Below are 15426 nucleotides of genomic sequence, written 5' to 3'. Positions count from 1 at the left end.
TCCTTGTAATCGTATAAGATAGATAACCTAAACCATGCGGTCTACCGTTTTTATTCACACTCTCCGATAACGGCTTATCATCTTATGACAGTCTATAACATTTCCGAAATTCCAAAAAGGGTTTAGATATTTACGATATTGTTTTGCAGGCAGTGTACTTTTCGCAGCATCTTTAATTATTGAATCGATGAACTTCACAAAGGTGTCGAGATCATTCATGGTTTTCTTGGCGTCGGAACTCCAGATACATAAAATTTTTTATTTGTCTACTTATTGCACCGATACACCTACATGTATTATACAATCATCATTTCCTTTGTTTATAAGAGGAGAAAGCTTCAGGGATTTTCTCCACAAAAGGATGCGTCCTCAGTTCCAGCTCAATATGAATTCGTGCATCGCTGCGTGCGAACGAGTCAAAACTACAGTCAATACTGTTAAGGAACCAAGCTGTTATGAATGTAACAAATGTTATGTTATAACAGCTTTATAATTCAATTTACTAAGATAATCTCTTCAATACCTTCTTAGTGACAACACGTTATATAGTTGTTTATGATGATTTTTACCAACGTAGTCACTGATTTTGTGAGGACCTGCTAGAAATGTGTTTTTAGGTGCTAAAGTTAGGTGGGTGGCAGTTTTGTCTCGGGGAGCTTCTCACTTTACGTGTGGTGTACAATATAGAACACGATTTTACAGGTTTTTTTTTTATTATTAAAACCCCAAAAACATCTAAAAATGGTCTATGGAACTCTGGTGGGTCCAAATTGATATAACCTGTAACTAATCCACAGATTTGGGTGTTGTCACAAATGAAGCAAACGAACCATGCTGTCGGCCATTATTGTAAAAATCTCTCTCAGAGTTCATTGTGGTCTACTGAATGTGGGCACCTTAACGACTCCTTATTTACTCGCATCCCATCACTTCCGTCGTCTGCTACATCTCGTACCTCGTCCCATACCTATCACGACTTTGATAGTAACAGTTTGAACACAAAACCACATTAATGTGAAAAAGATAAGGTAAAACATGTTGTGTTTGAAAGATGCTCCACGCTGAAAGAGCATACACGATATTCATAGTTTGAACAATTACTGATGTTATTGTATGTCTCACTGACACAAAGAAACATATGATTGTTTTTGGTATATTTACATATGCCCCTATATAGTCAATGGGAGGGGAGTTGCGTTCAAATTAGCGTAAACGCAATGACGTATGAATACAAACGCAGAGCAGGTTCGGACTACTTCTAGTTCACGCTTCGATAAGATTTTGCGTCATAAGTTGACGGATTTTAAGATAACAATAAAGGGTTTTTATTAGATCCAATTAAATATGTATTTGACATCAAAACAAAACATGTGTTCAAGCATTGTAACGGTAATAAACTACAAAATGAATCGCTGGTCGGGACTACAACCGGGGGGCTTTCCTCAGGAATGTTCGGGGAATCCCATAGTTACGTCAGATGTACATGTGTGTACGGTCACTCATCTCACCTAAATATACAGAACATCTGATTGTCGGTGAACAATTCTGGAAGCGTCTAAGCGAACAATAGATAACATATATATACAGGTTTCCAGAAAAAAACCCATTACAGGTAGCCTATCCGAAACAGTATCAACAGCTTAAATGGCCCCGTTTTGGCATTCAAAATAGGCCTACACACACAAACACTTGTCTATCCTCGGTACAATAAAATAAAATCATGACTATGAAGAATTAAGTCTAAATCGCGTTCCTAGACCGATACATACATGACAAACATTCAGCAGCTCAACGGTCATACCATCAATAGGCTATATCACAGTCACTTTCCTCGGTTGAAAATCAAATATGGCGGCTCGCTCCACTTCGGACCGCATCACTACCCCGACAACGATACATACCGTTAGTCGTTCCGCCTTGGCTATCTCAATTTTTATGCGAAATGGACATTATTGATATATTATCAAATTTGAAAAAAATATATGTTTAAAAATAATTGAAAAGTGTCATTGTTGTATTTCAAACCAAACTGCAGCTATAACTTTCAACAATCGGAACTATATCTTCGGTCATCCTGACTACCGTAGTTACCCAACTTAGCAACCATCACCGTTTTAAATTTTACGCAAAAGTAGATTTGTTTATGTAAATATATAGATTGAACAGTGTTTTGATTGCGTTAAAGGTGGTATGAACGCAATGGGATACAGACATATTCTACATGTAGCGCTAACGCGCTACATTGAATATGTCTGTATCCCATTGCCTTCATACCACCTTTAACGCAATCAAAACACTGTTCAATCTCTATATATACACAGTACGTAATTACGTATGGCGCGATATGTCACGGATGTTTTTTTTTTCTGGAAACAATTAATTAATAATTGTGAGCTTCTGATAGAGAAAAATACATTTCGTCTGCGGTGGAGAAGTGCAATAAAGATATAAGGTCATTACTGTAAGATATCGATGAGTAAAGTCTGCCAGTGCCTAATGATTAAATTCCCATCTTATAAATAAACACTAGATACACTTATAGGGCGAGTTAATGAGTAACCATCCTGTTCATCATACACTTACTTCCTTGCGGATAAAGAAATTCATTCCTGTCTCTATCAATATCAGTGTGTAGCCTTCTATCAGTGGATAAAGAAATTCATTCCTGGCTCTATCAATATCAGTGTGTAGCCTTCTATCAGTGGATAAAGAAAATCATTCCTGGCTCTATCAATATCAGTGTGTGTACAAACTGTGTCGGGGCATCGTCTGTAACGAACGTCGTTGTTTCCAGATACTATGGGCAAACCGTTACATTCAAGAGCTGAAGGATATTACTCTTGTTAAGGCTATTGGGTGAGCTGTTTTAATTCAAACTTATTTGCTACAATTTGTAATGCTATTATCCAATAATGAAAACATCAGAAATCATTATTATACTTATGGAACGATGATTGCAGAAGACGTTTTGAAATTAAGTTTTCACTCCAATTTGGCAAGAATGCTATATTTTATGTATTTTTTTCTGGGTTAGGTTTCTACATATTTTTCTTAATTCAAAACTTATTGATTGCCATGAATAGCAAATGCATTGGGCGCTAGATATATCTATTTTACAGGATTGGACATTAGTTATATCTATTTTACAGGATTGGGCGTTAGTTATATCTATTTTACAGGATTGTGCGTTAGTTATATCTATTTTACAGGATTGGGCGGTAGTTATATCTATTTTACAGGATTGGGCGTTAGTTATATCTATTTTACAGGATTGGGCGTAAGTTATATCTATTTTACAGGATTGGGCGCTAGTTATACCTATTTTACAAATACATCGGGCGCTAGATTACCTATTTTACAGGATTGGGCGCTAGTTATATCTATTTTACAGGATTGGGCGTTAGTTATATCTATTTTACAGGATTGGGCGTAAGTTATATCTATTTTACAGGATTTGGCGCTAGTTATACCTATTTTACAGGATTGGGCGCTAGTCATACCTATTTTACATGATTGTGCGTTAGTTATATCTATTTAACAGCATTGGGCGGTAGTTATATCTATTTTACAGGATTGGGCGTTAGTTATATCTATTTTACAGGATTGGGCGTAAGTTATATCTATTTTACAGGATTGGGCGCTAGTTATACCTATTTTACAAATACATCGGGCGGTAGTTATATCTATTTTACAGGATTGGGCGTTAGTTATATCTATTTTACAGGATTGGGCGTTAGTTATATCTATTTTACAGGATTGGGCGCTAGTCATACCTATTTTACATGATTGTGCGTTAGTTATATCTATTTAACAGCATTGGGCGGTAGTTATATCTATTTTACAGGATTGGGTGTTAGTTATATCTATTTTACAGTATTGGCGTAAGTTATATCTATTTTACAGGATTGTGCGCTAGTTATACCTATTTTACAAATACATCGGGCGGTAGTTATATCTATTTTACAGGATTGGGCGTTATTTATATCTATTTTACAGGATTGGGCGTAAGTTATATCTATTTTACAGGATTGGGCGCTAGTTATACCTATTTTACAAATACATCGGGCGCTAGATATACCTATTTTACAGATTGGGCGCTAGTTATACCTATTTTACATGATTGGCGTTAGTTATATCTCTATCTAACAGCATTGGTCGGTAGTTATATCTATTTTACAGGATTGGGCGTTAGTTATATCTATTTTACAGGATTGGGCGTAAGTTATATCTATTTTACAGGATTGGGCGCTAGTTATACCTATTTTACAAATACATCGGGCGCTAGATATATCTATTCTACAGGATTGGGCGCTAGTTATACCTATTTTACAAATACATCGGGCGCTAGATATATCTATTCTACAGGATTGGGCGCTAGTTATACCTATTTTACAAATGCTCTCACCACTACAATTAATAATACATTAGATATATACACCATGTCTTTAGATATAATCATCGTTAATGTCGAGAGAAGAGAAAAGAGGAAGAGGAAAAGGGATATCATTGATATTTTTACATTATCAAAAATATATATGTAAATAGATTAAAATCATTAGCATTTAGTGTTATATTTAAAGTAAAGTTTTTGTGCCATCCAATACAATCGATACTTAAATTGCAGACAAAACAACCACATTTATTTAACTAAAAAAGTATAATCCCCAGATTATTTGAAATAAATTATGAATGTTTGATATTATTTTATCGATAGTTAATTACATATACTCCCAGTTACTCTATAACTAACACAAAACTATTTAGTAATACAACCCAAGAAAACACGAAAAATTAAATATTTTTGCGGTGTTAATACGCGGGAGAACACCTAAAACTTGGTAAACTTGGGAAGCTGACTTTATGTAGAACGTGGTGATATGTGTGCTTATCAATTACCACTTTACAATCGATGAATTTTAATACGGAAATTATTAGGTTAAGCCCTTTTCACACATTCAAGGATGAGGCGCGGGATTAACACGGACCATCAGTCCGGGAAAGTCCGTGATAATCCGCCATCACCGTGTTAGGGAAGTGTATGCATCCGGCGATATCATGGACCGTCCGACATGGCAACGCTGGTCCTGGAAAAAGATTAAACATGTTTAATTTTTTTTGCCGGTCCTACACGGATACAAATTGTTCGTAATGATTCGTGTATGATTCATGCATTTCCGTGTAACATCTGAAATGTCCGTGCTGGTACCGAAGTATCCTTGTTAAGTCCGGGGCCATCCGTGAATCAACCGGCAAATTCCCGTGGGTTATCGGGAACCGGTCGGGTAGTTACCGCGATTATCCGTAGATCTAGACAGACCGGTGTTGTTCGTGACGGCATCGTACCACAATTGCGTTAATACCGACATTATGACGCAAGAGAGCGCCGGGACGCCGGATGTTCCCGGATGATCAAAATTTCCAATCCTTGGTGATCCGGCGATTCTTGAATGTGTGAAAAGGGCTTTCCAAACGTATTATTTTTTAAATGGTTGAAAATGGCTCGATCCTGAGATCTTTATCTTACAAAGCATTAATTGATATATATATATATATGTAACAGAAAAACGTTATTCTCTTTTACATTAATATTGGGTGTTGTGCGAAAGGAACATATTCCTATTTATTACAATTTTCGCAGTTTATGGTATATATAAAAAAACATTTTCTAACATAAAAGATAAATACTGTTTATAATCATCTTGAAGTGGCTGAGTGATAACTGATGCGGTTCTGAAGTCCTATAGAATATATGAGTGAGACCGTGGATTACATCCCGTTTACAATTGTAGTACACAATCCATCACACTTCCGGTGATCGGAAGTAATACCTAACTATACGAAGATTTTGGTATCATGTGTATATTTGTTTACAACATGCGTCATAATGTAGTCATAAAGAATATTTAGCGAGATATCTAAATAAAATCATGTAGTAAATTGTAAACACATAAACAGTATACATAACAAAAACTACATTAACAGTTATATGATACATTAAATATAGTAGTATATTATACTAGTGGGGCGACACCTGAAGGAGTGTCGCAGATTAAATGAAGAGACTTGTGAAAGGGAGAAAACTTGGAGCTATTTCATTATGTTAGGAAATCATATCACAGTTTAAAGTAAATTGACAACCTAATACATAAAGACCTGATATTGGGCCTTCAACATACTAGGATTTCAGAAACTTACAACTTCATCTTAGGAAATGTATGACTTTATAACTAATTGCTGATAATGTATATAAGATGTGTTATTTGACCCGACGATCCAGTTAACTACCTAGAGCTCAGGGCTCGTTCCGCTTTCAATCTGAATAAGATTGCTATGGAATGTTCTATGGGCAGCACTGAATTTGCAGCCACCTCCAAAAGTCGTGCACGATCATGTCTTACCACTGCCTGGGACCGTATACGGCTGATAATGTATATAGGATGTGTTATTTGACCCAGAGATCCAGTTTCCGACCCGAAGCTCGGGGCGCGTTCCGCTAGTTAGTATTACAATCCAAATCAATGATATAACTGTCTGACTCTTATATTTTTCTTCTTATACATTTGAGTTAAAAAGTAAATAAATGTGAACGCAACTGAATTAAACACAAAAAATCAATATATTTAAATTTGGCTGCATCCGTCAAAGCAGATGACGCTTGAATAACGAATAAGTGTCTAACTTTACTTTACCCGGCCAGAGGTAAAGTTAGACAGTTATTCGTTATTCGAATAACGAATAACGAATAACTGTCCAACTTTACCTTGCTCTAATTGTTAGCAACTACAATGTACTGTGACTATTTTGTTTTGTCCATGGGCCTCTTGTTATTTAAAAAATTGTAACCTATTTAATTTAACAATGTGTGTGTTAATGTGTACATTAATGTGCTTTTTGTTAGGAAATTGAAATATACTTCCGAAAACTATTTTTAGGGTGAATACATTTGAATCTAATAAAATCTATTTCATTTGACATACGTTCTAGACGTTCTTTCATCAAATTTGTAAACATTTTTATAAACAAGTTTTTGCCAATGTTTTTTACTAGGAGAAGTACCAGATTTAATATAATTAGTAAAAGAATCATACAATGAGTATTTTCGTAATATACTTATGATGTCTGGTATGAAACCTTGTTGTTTTTCTGCATTAAAAAAATACGTAACAAATCTGGTGACAAAATATTGGTGAATCAAGATTCCACTATCCATGGCAATACTTCTTCTTACAAACGATGATTTTCTGATGTCAATATATGATTCTATGGTAACCCAATCGAGCACTGATACACACATGTCAGTCCTGGTCCTCATCCTAAATCCTTAAACAGATTTGACAATAAAATTCTGCGCTCGTTATAGCATATTTATCTCTGAGTTATTTTAAAAGAAGCCACAACTCACATCCGAAAAGAGCAGATGGATATATCTTAAATTTGGCCAATTTGGCAATAGCTGCGTTAAGAGCATTAGGATGAGCACCTGACTTTACAAGTGACATAATACCAGTTTTTAACTTACAACATGCCCTTTTAGTTCTAACAATATACCAACGTGTTTGATTTCAGTAACTACTGGTGGAACACAATTGTAAAGTAAAATATTAGATATATTGTACGTTTATTGGGAAACACCATGATATTACTTTTAGTTGAAGAGAACGTAAACCGCCACTTCCGACAATAATTTTCACATATGTTAACCATGTTTTGCAAACTTTGATAATTTGCACTTAAAAGACACAAATCGTCTGCTTGAGTGGGTATATTAACTTTCAAATCAACAATCAATGTGCCTTTACCACATTTTTCTATTTCGTTTAATAATTCATTGATGAAAATCATACACATTTTGGAAGAGATCGACCCCCCTTGTAAAATTCCTCTCTCCATTAAATCACTTTTGGACATCAAATTTTTATACATTACACAACTCTTAATATTGGATTACATTTCCCTGAGGATAACCCATACTTTGCCTATAAGCCCCATTTCATGAATTTTGTACAGCAAACCGGCGTGCCCCTCCGCCCCTGGTGCTCCCCCTCCCCAACCCCATCTCCCATTTTGCCTAAATTTATAATATGCAAATATACTGCTCATTTCAATTTAATATGATATATAACTTTTTTCTGGTATATTATGGCACCATATGAACTTTATTATTACATCATTGACATTTTATAAAATAAGGTCAATGTGACTTATATTTTGATGCTAAGGTTTATTTTCCAAACTGTTTTATTTTCAACATATGAATGCATGATTAATCATGGAAAAATATTCAAAAATATCATTTGGTTCCAACAAAACCGGACAAAATAGAAAATTGCCCCTCCTGTTTAACCACCCATAACTCACAAGGGACTCTGACCTGACCTTAATAATATGTCATATCATGATGTCCTAAACCCCGAGTATCTGTAAACAAAAAAATGCTTATCGGTCATGGCCACCAGAGGGCCCAAATTGACACTCCTCCTTTCAGCAAATTCGTGCCTACTTATAAGCGTGTTGGTAGATTTAATTAACCGTGTAAACATTTCGTTCAAGAACGATAACTCGTTATTTGTATCAAAATATTAACATAAATCATGTTGAGTTACATGCAATGATCCATATGAAAAGTCATTAAGTACATTGTATTCAGTTTTACATATGGATGAAAAATTATTTTATACATTTTATTCAGTTTCAGATATGAATGAAAAGTCTTTAAGTACATTTGATTTAGACAAAACATGAACATGAATAGTAAAATACACTATACAATGTACTTAGTGATACAGTGAACTAGAACGTAACTCAATACCTAACCACTGAAACGCCATCATGAATAGTTCCATAAAGCTGTATTAGATATTTTTACGTTGACGTTATATAAATAATGAAAAGTATCCGAACTAAAGCATCTACATTGTGTGTAGTCCTCGCAAAAATAGCGAAATATGCAATGAGAATATAAACTAATATATACCTAGTAAACAATGGGTACAACAAACTTAGATTGGTAAGAAGATAGGAAAATAAAATTAAGAGCTGTAAAAGCTTATTCTTGCAAATATTTGAAGATGTTATCTATCATATTAGCTCTTCACGTTGTAAATACTTCCTGTCAGTATAGAAACATAATTTTTATTTTGACGAGCGCTTGTTAACATTGATTGCCGAATCCATCTTGACACGAATCCATATGTAAGATGGTCTTAAATAAAATTTGAAATGTGTAATTAAATTAAATTGAAATTATGCTGATGTAAACTTAACCTACCTTATAATTACAGTCTAAACATCAGGGACAATGTCGTATGAAGCTATAGCCGATTTTGAGCCGGAGGGACCCCAGGAGATACGGATACAAGTCGGAGACAAATTCCGGAAGGTAAAAGATGTTGGTAATGGGTGGGTTATCGGGACAAACATCAACACCCAGGAAACGGGGGTGTTCCCAGGATCCTACGTACAGAAGGTGGAAACCTTCACCACCAATATCATTCGTCGGCTCACCAAGGCGAGGTCCCGTAGGAATCCAGAGTTACTGGACACCTCAGCAATGGACAGACCGACACAGGAACCAGACATAGCAGTGATGAAGATGAGGGATTTCAGAACTGAAACAGACCTAGAGGATTCATACAGTATCCATGACGACGACACCGATGATGATATCCTCGATGACCTTGGCGATGATCTGAGTGACCATGGTGACGATAAAACCGATGAAGCAAGAGAAAAACGTCTTCATCAAATCAAGAACTTCGCTGACCAGCTCTTTTCCAGAGACAGAAATGTGTTTGTGTGGCAAAAATCTGTGTTCGGAATAATTATAGGGATATTGTCTGGTACTGGACTGTTTCTCTTGCTGGCTTACGGTTTTAAAATCCCTCTAGATATTTCAGGGTACATTTCTCTTGGTGTTACATTCTTCATGTGTCTGGGTCTGGCCCTGTCTGTCCATTGCCGATGTGTCGGTCTATTGATGTTACCCAGTCTGGCCTCAGCTCGCGGTCGAGCTCTACTCCTAACGATCGTCATCAGCGTCCTCCTATCCGGACCAATCCAAAACATATCCAACAACGCCAAGGAGGTGTCTACAGCCATGGCGTGTAGCATGAGCGTCATCTATAACCAGAGCGAGTCCTTAAAGACCCAGCTACAGGAACCCATCAACCAGGCCGCTGACCAGATAGAGGAAAACACAAAGGGACTACGGGCTATCGGTAATGCTATAGAAAGTGCGTTTGGTCCGATTGCAAGTGCAATCAATGCCATTGACAGCGGAGCACAAGACGCGAGAGCAGCACTGAACGCTGCCTCCATGGTAAGTCGTACTTTTACACACAGGTCTGGCGACATAAGTAGAAATTATGGCATGTTGTTTTCTTTGAGGATTTTGACGACTACTTTAAGGAATTAGCTGTAGATGAAGCACGGGAAATTATCGTTGTATAGGATAGGGAATCTTCGTATAATTGTTTCTTTTATCGACATATTGTTAGTTTTTATGTCGATATTCATTAGGTGTCGTACATTTGATATTAAACGATATACACAGCACCTGGATTGCCGAGGCTGCATGAACCAGGGTATTTCAGATTAACAAATATCCATTCCATATATTTCAGGAATGTAAACGCCTTTTCTCCGACGCCTACACATCTTGTGTTACCGAAATTAGCAACGCCAAGACTAAATGTGTGAGCACACTAAACTCTCTAGGACTAAAGCGGAAGAGGCGGGACACAGCAGCACAACTGAAAGAGTTCATGTTGGAGCACAAACACCTCACCCTAGCTATGTTAATGAAAGGTGAACATCATAGGTACGTCTTCGTCCATACAATCAAAGATATATCCAAATTTTCTAAAAACAAACAAAATATATTTTTTTTTTAACTGTTTTTCGCGAGCTTGTAGTACGAATATCAATATCATTGCAATATGATCGTTACTATCTTATTATTTTGTGTTTAATCCACATATCACATTTTGATTCATATACATCCAGATGTCTCAAAATAATCCTGATGTCTCATGTCAATCTATAGATCCCATAATACTAATGAAATCTGATAACGTTCCAGATATCCCATAATACTCCTAATATATCATATTAATTCAGATATCGCATAATACTCATGACATCTAATGTAAATCAGACATCCCATAATACTCCTGATATCTTATGTTAATCAGACATCCTATAATACTCCTGATATCTGATGCTAACATAGATATCCCATGATAATCCTGATATATCATATTAATCCAGACATCCCATAATAGTTCTTATATCCCTTAATGCGCCCGATATATTGTATCAATCAGGGTATCCTAAGTCTATCCAGCTATATTATGTTAAAGCTGTATGGTCTATCACTTTCGCTCTTTTTGCCATAGTTAAAACTGTTTAAGTGTTATACACATTTTTCTCCGTCTGTCCGAGGTTTAAGCTTTCTACTTTTACCATATTTTATAAAGTTGCTGCCCTGGAAGTTTTTTTTAATTATAAAATTTAAAAAAAATCTTTTTAACGTGTACACTAAAAAAATAGGCTCGAAAGATGTCGAATTATTCCGAAGTCTTCCGAGCATCTTCGCGACAATCTCGAAGTAACACGAGAGTTGTGAAACCAAGACAAAATGTCAACAATTTTTCGTAAACAAAACATGTGGTCGACCTTAACAGGCTCGCACATTACAATACATATATTTGATACACACAATATTGATTTGCGACAAAGTGTGAATTAGATGTTTTAATACTCGCTCTGTGGACATTTACCAACACGATTTCCTGATATTAGCCAGGAGAAAACGTATACAAACACATGTGCGCTTACGTTAGTTACCTGGATCACCACGTGCAGATCATGAACACGTCCGTCACGTGATACGGAATTCCGAAAAAACACGAATGTACTGAACATGGCGGTGATTTAAAGCGCTTTATTCAACACCAGGAAAATATGATCCCTAGATTTCGGCTCTCCTATAGGCCGACATATGCGTTTAAGGATATAAATCATCAAGTTACATGTCCATGTTCAAATATCAAATGTTTAAGCGACATATCGCTACAGTAAAATTGACAGGAAATATAACTTTAACCCATGTTTTGTCATGATTATCTTCATTACGTGTACATATCCGATGTCTCATTAACCCGCTAAAAGATCAACCTACCTGTACTGAACACTCCAGTATCATCGATGTCACGTTTTACCAATCTTAATTGTCTCCTTATACAAAAGACTGTGACCTATTTCTGCCTGTGACTCACACATTACCTGTCCTGGGGATATCCCAAACAGTCACATCTCAAGAGTATCAAATAAAGTTGTTGTGTTTATCATGAACATATTGAGCTAAAGGTCTTTTCTTTTGAATCTATTTTACATGTTGTTAGCTTTCCTGTCGCTTAACTAGCGTCACTCGTTAGTTATTATGTTGTTAGCTTTCCTGTCGCTTAACTAGCGTCACTCGTTAGTCATTAGCATGTTGTTAGCTTTCCTGTCGCTTAACTAGCGTCACTCGTTAGTCATTATGTTGTTAGCTTTCCTGTCGCTTAACTAGCGTCACTCATTAGTCATTATGTTGTTAGCTTTCCTGTCGCTTAACTAGCGTCACTCGTTAGTCATTATCATGTTGTTAGCTTTCCTGTCGCTTAACTAGCGTCACTCGTTAGTCATTAGCATGTTGTTAGCTTTCCTGTCGCTTAACTAGCGTCACTCGTTAGTCATTATCTATAGCTCGCTAACTAGCGTCACTCATTAGTCATTATGATGTTAGCTTTCCTGTGGCTTAACTAGCGTCACTCGTTAGTCATTATCATGTTGTTAGCTTTCCTGTCGCTTAACTAGCGTCACTCGTTAGTCATTATCATGTTGTTAGCTTTCCTGTCGCTTAACTAGCGTCACTCGTTAGTCATTATCATGTTGTTAGCTTTCCTGTCGCTTAACTAGCGTCACTCGTTAGTCATTATCATGTTGTTAGCTTTCCTGTCGCTTAACTAGCGTCACTCGTTAGTCATTATCATGTTAGCTTTCCTGTCGCTTAACTAGCGTCACTCATTAGTCATTATGTTGTTAGCTTTCCTGTCGCTTAACTAGCGTCACTCGTTAGTCATTAGCATGTTGTTAGCTTTCCTGTCGCTTAACTAGCGTCACTCGTTAGTCATTAGCATGTTGTTAGCTTTCCTGTCGCTCAACTAGCGTCACTCGTTAGTCATTATCATGTTGTTAGCTTTCCTGTCGCTTAACTAGCGTCACTCGTTAGTCATTATCATGTTGTTAGCTTTCCTGTCGCTTAACTAGCGTCACTCATTAGTCATTAGTCATTATCATGTTGTTAGCTTTCCTGTCGCTTAACTAGCGTCACTCGTTAGTCATTATGTTGTTAGCTTTTCTGTCGCTTAACTAGCGTCACCCGTTAGTCATTAGCATGTTGTTAGCTTTCCTGTCGCTTAACTAGCGTCACTCGTTAGTCATTATCATGTTGTTAGCTTTTCTGTCGCTTATCTTGCGTCACTCGTTAGTTATTATCATGCTGCGTTCTCTTATGTTCATACCTGCTGATATTGTGCCTTGTTTATTACCCTGTATTCTGTGGTGTATGTCTTACAGATTCAAAAGAGGACTATCTGACGTGTGTAACATCCTTGATGTGACTGGGGTCTGTCAGGTAGTCAACATTGGCTCCGTGGCCTGCTCACCAGTAGAGGCCTTAGACTCGGCAGCTAACGCCATCGCCAAGGAAGTAGAGAAGGGGGTACAGGAAATAGAGAGCTGGTTCGCCTTTGATGTTATACGTGAGTTGGGTCTGTCTGGAATAGCAAATGCCACCAAAAGTGTCGGAGAATTTATAGACGAAGTTGAAACAAGTCTGAACTATAACGTTGACTGGGTGCAATTCGCGGTAACATTGGTAACCAATTTACTTGCGCTTTCCTTGTTACTACTTTTCATCCAGTCCTTTGTGTATCTGAAGTTTTATCTTTCACGTGACGAGTACAACAACGTCTACATTACATCGGCCTTCAAGGCGTACGACCAAGAACGAGAAACAAATGGTCAGTCGTTCATCCTGCCGCTGAGGAAGCGAGAAAAACGCATGTACACAGACACGAAATCGATCAAAATGTCGCCGGCCGAAGTTCGAACAGGTACAGTCGGTATCATACAGATAGTTCTTCATTTGATCTTCGCTATGCTCATCGTCTTCTTTGACTATATTCTCTATTACTGCGTATATCTGATCCATCGTTACGGTCAAGTGAACATCGAACTAACGGGACAGAGTAGTATCCTACTGGAGATTACCGGTACAGGTGAGATAGCCAAGCTGATGCGCTCCTTTATAACGGGTATCAATCTATATAATGTGTACGATGCCGACTTTAATGTAACCAGTTGTCTCCCTAACCCCAGCGAACCAACCTTTGACCTGTTCTACGTTTACGCCACCCTGTACGCCCTGGCTGTATTGGCGGTGCTGACCCAGTCCTATAGTCTCCGACTGAGGAGGAAGATATGTGCCTACTACTACCCAGAACAGGAGCAGGAGAGGATGGTGTACCTACACAAGAAGATTCGGCACGACAGGAAGACGCACCAGCTACAACTTAAACAGCACCTCCGAAGTATGAAGAAGGAAAGGAGAATGACGAAGAAAAGTGATGGGAAATCTCCGTTCGGAAGATTCGGGAAAAAGAAGATAGAATCCCGAACTTGTCTAAACTGTGGCTCTAACGAAGGGCCACATCTCAAAATAGTTACATGTACAAACCCCACATGTTCAGCTGACTATTGCGAAACGTGTATGAATGAAATCGGCGAAAAATGTCATCTTTGTGGAGGTGGTGTCAATTAGTCACCGATTATGTACGTAAAAATGTACCGATATCAATAAATATAGCATTCGGTTTTAAAAGAAACAAGCAAATGATTGCCAAATGTTTGTAACAATTCCAACCATACGTTCCTGTGTCGTCGAAAATTTTAATTTTCTGTTCCTTGTGTTGATTTTCCACTGCTTAATTTCAATATTTATTGAAATACCTTTGACAAAATATATTTTCACAATAAGACTTATCACAATTATATATCATGCATGAATGAACCAACTGAAATTAAATTATTTATTGTATATGTCGAGTTCATGAATTCAATCAGAAACATATGGGAAGATACAGTGTATGTTGTGTCTATAACATGGGTAAAATTCTCTCGGACTGTATCATTCAAGATGACTGCTCCCATGGACAATTATGTTTTGAATCATGCAATATTTGGGGAATATATCGATGTTATAAACTACGTCACTAATCGAGATATTGTCTTTTCAGATTGAAAAATAAGTTTGTGTATCTAGCTTGCGGGTTGTTTCTCTAGCTTGTTGACCGACGATCAGCAAGGTACCCATAGGTCTTC

General features: G+C 37.1%; 1 protein-coding gene across 2 annotated transcripts in view; it reads left to right on the top strand.

The window, feature by feature from the left end:
• Positions 1-15142, top strand: part of LOC138335890 (DC-STAMP domain-containing protein 2-like) — a 33068-nt gene extending 17926 nt beyond the window's left edge. The window contains exons 1-4 of one of the 2 annotated variants that reach the window (XM_069285069.1): positions 2585-2856; positions 9282-10318; positions 10623-10819; positions 13621-15142. In XM_069285069.1, the coding sequence (XP_069141170.1) occupies positions 9299-10318; positions 10623-10819; positions 13621-14866 (2463 nt within the window). In that variant the 5' untranslated portion in view covers positions 2585-2856; positions 9282-9298 and the 3' untranslated portion in view covers positions 14867-15142. Of the gene's footprint in view, positions 1-2584; positions 2857-9281; positions 10319-10622; positions 10820-13620 lie in introns of those variants that run through there. The other variant, XM_069285070.1, reaches the window with a different exon arrangement.
• Positions 15143-15426: the final 284 nt, after the last annotated feature.

This window comes from Argopecten irradians, chromosome 12, assembly GCF_041381155.1.
Source record: "Argopecten irradians isolate NY chromosome 12, Ai_NY, whole genome shotgun sequence".
NCBI lineage: Eukaryota > Metazoa > Mollusca > Bivalvia > Pectinida > Pectinidae > Argopecten > Argopecten irradians.
The sequence above is the reverse complement of the archived record's forward strand: the minus strand, read 5'-3'. Positions and strand labels throughout refer to the sequence as shown.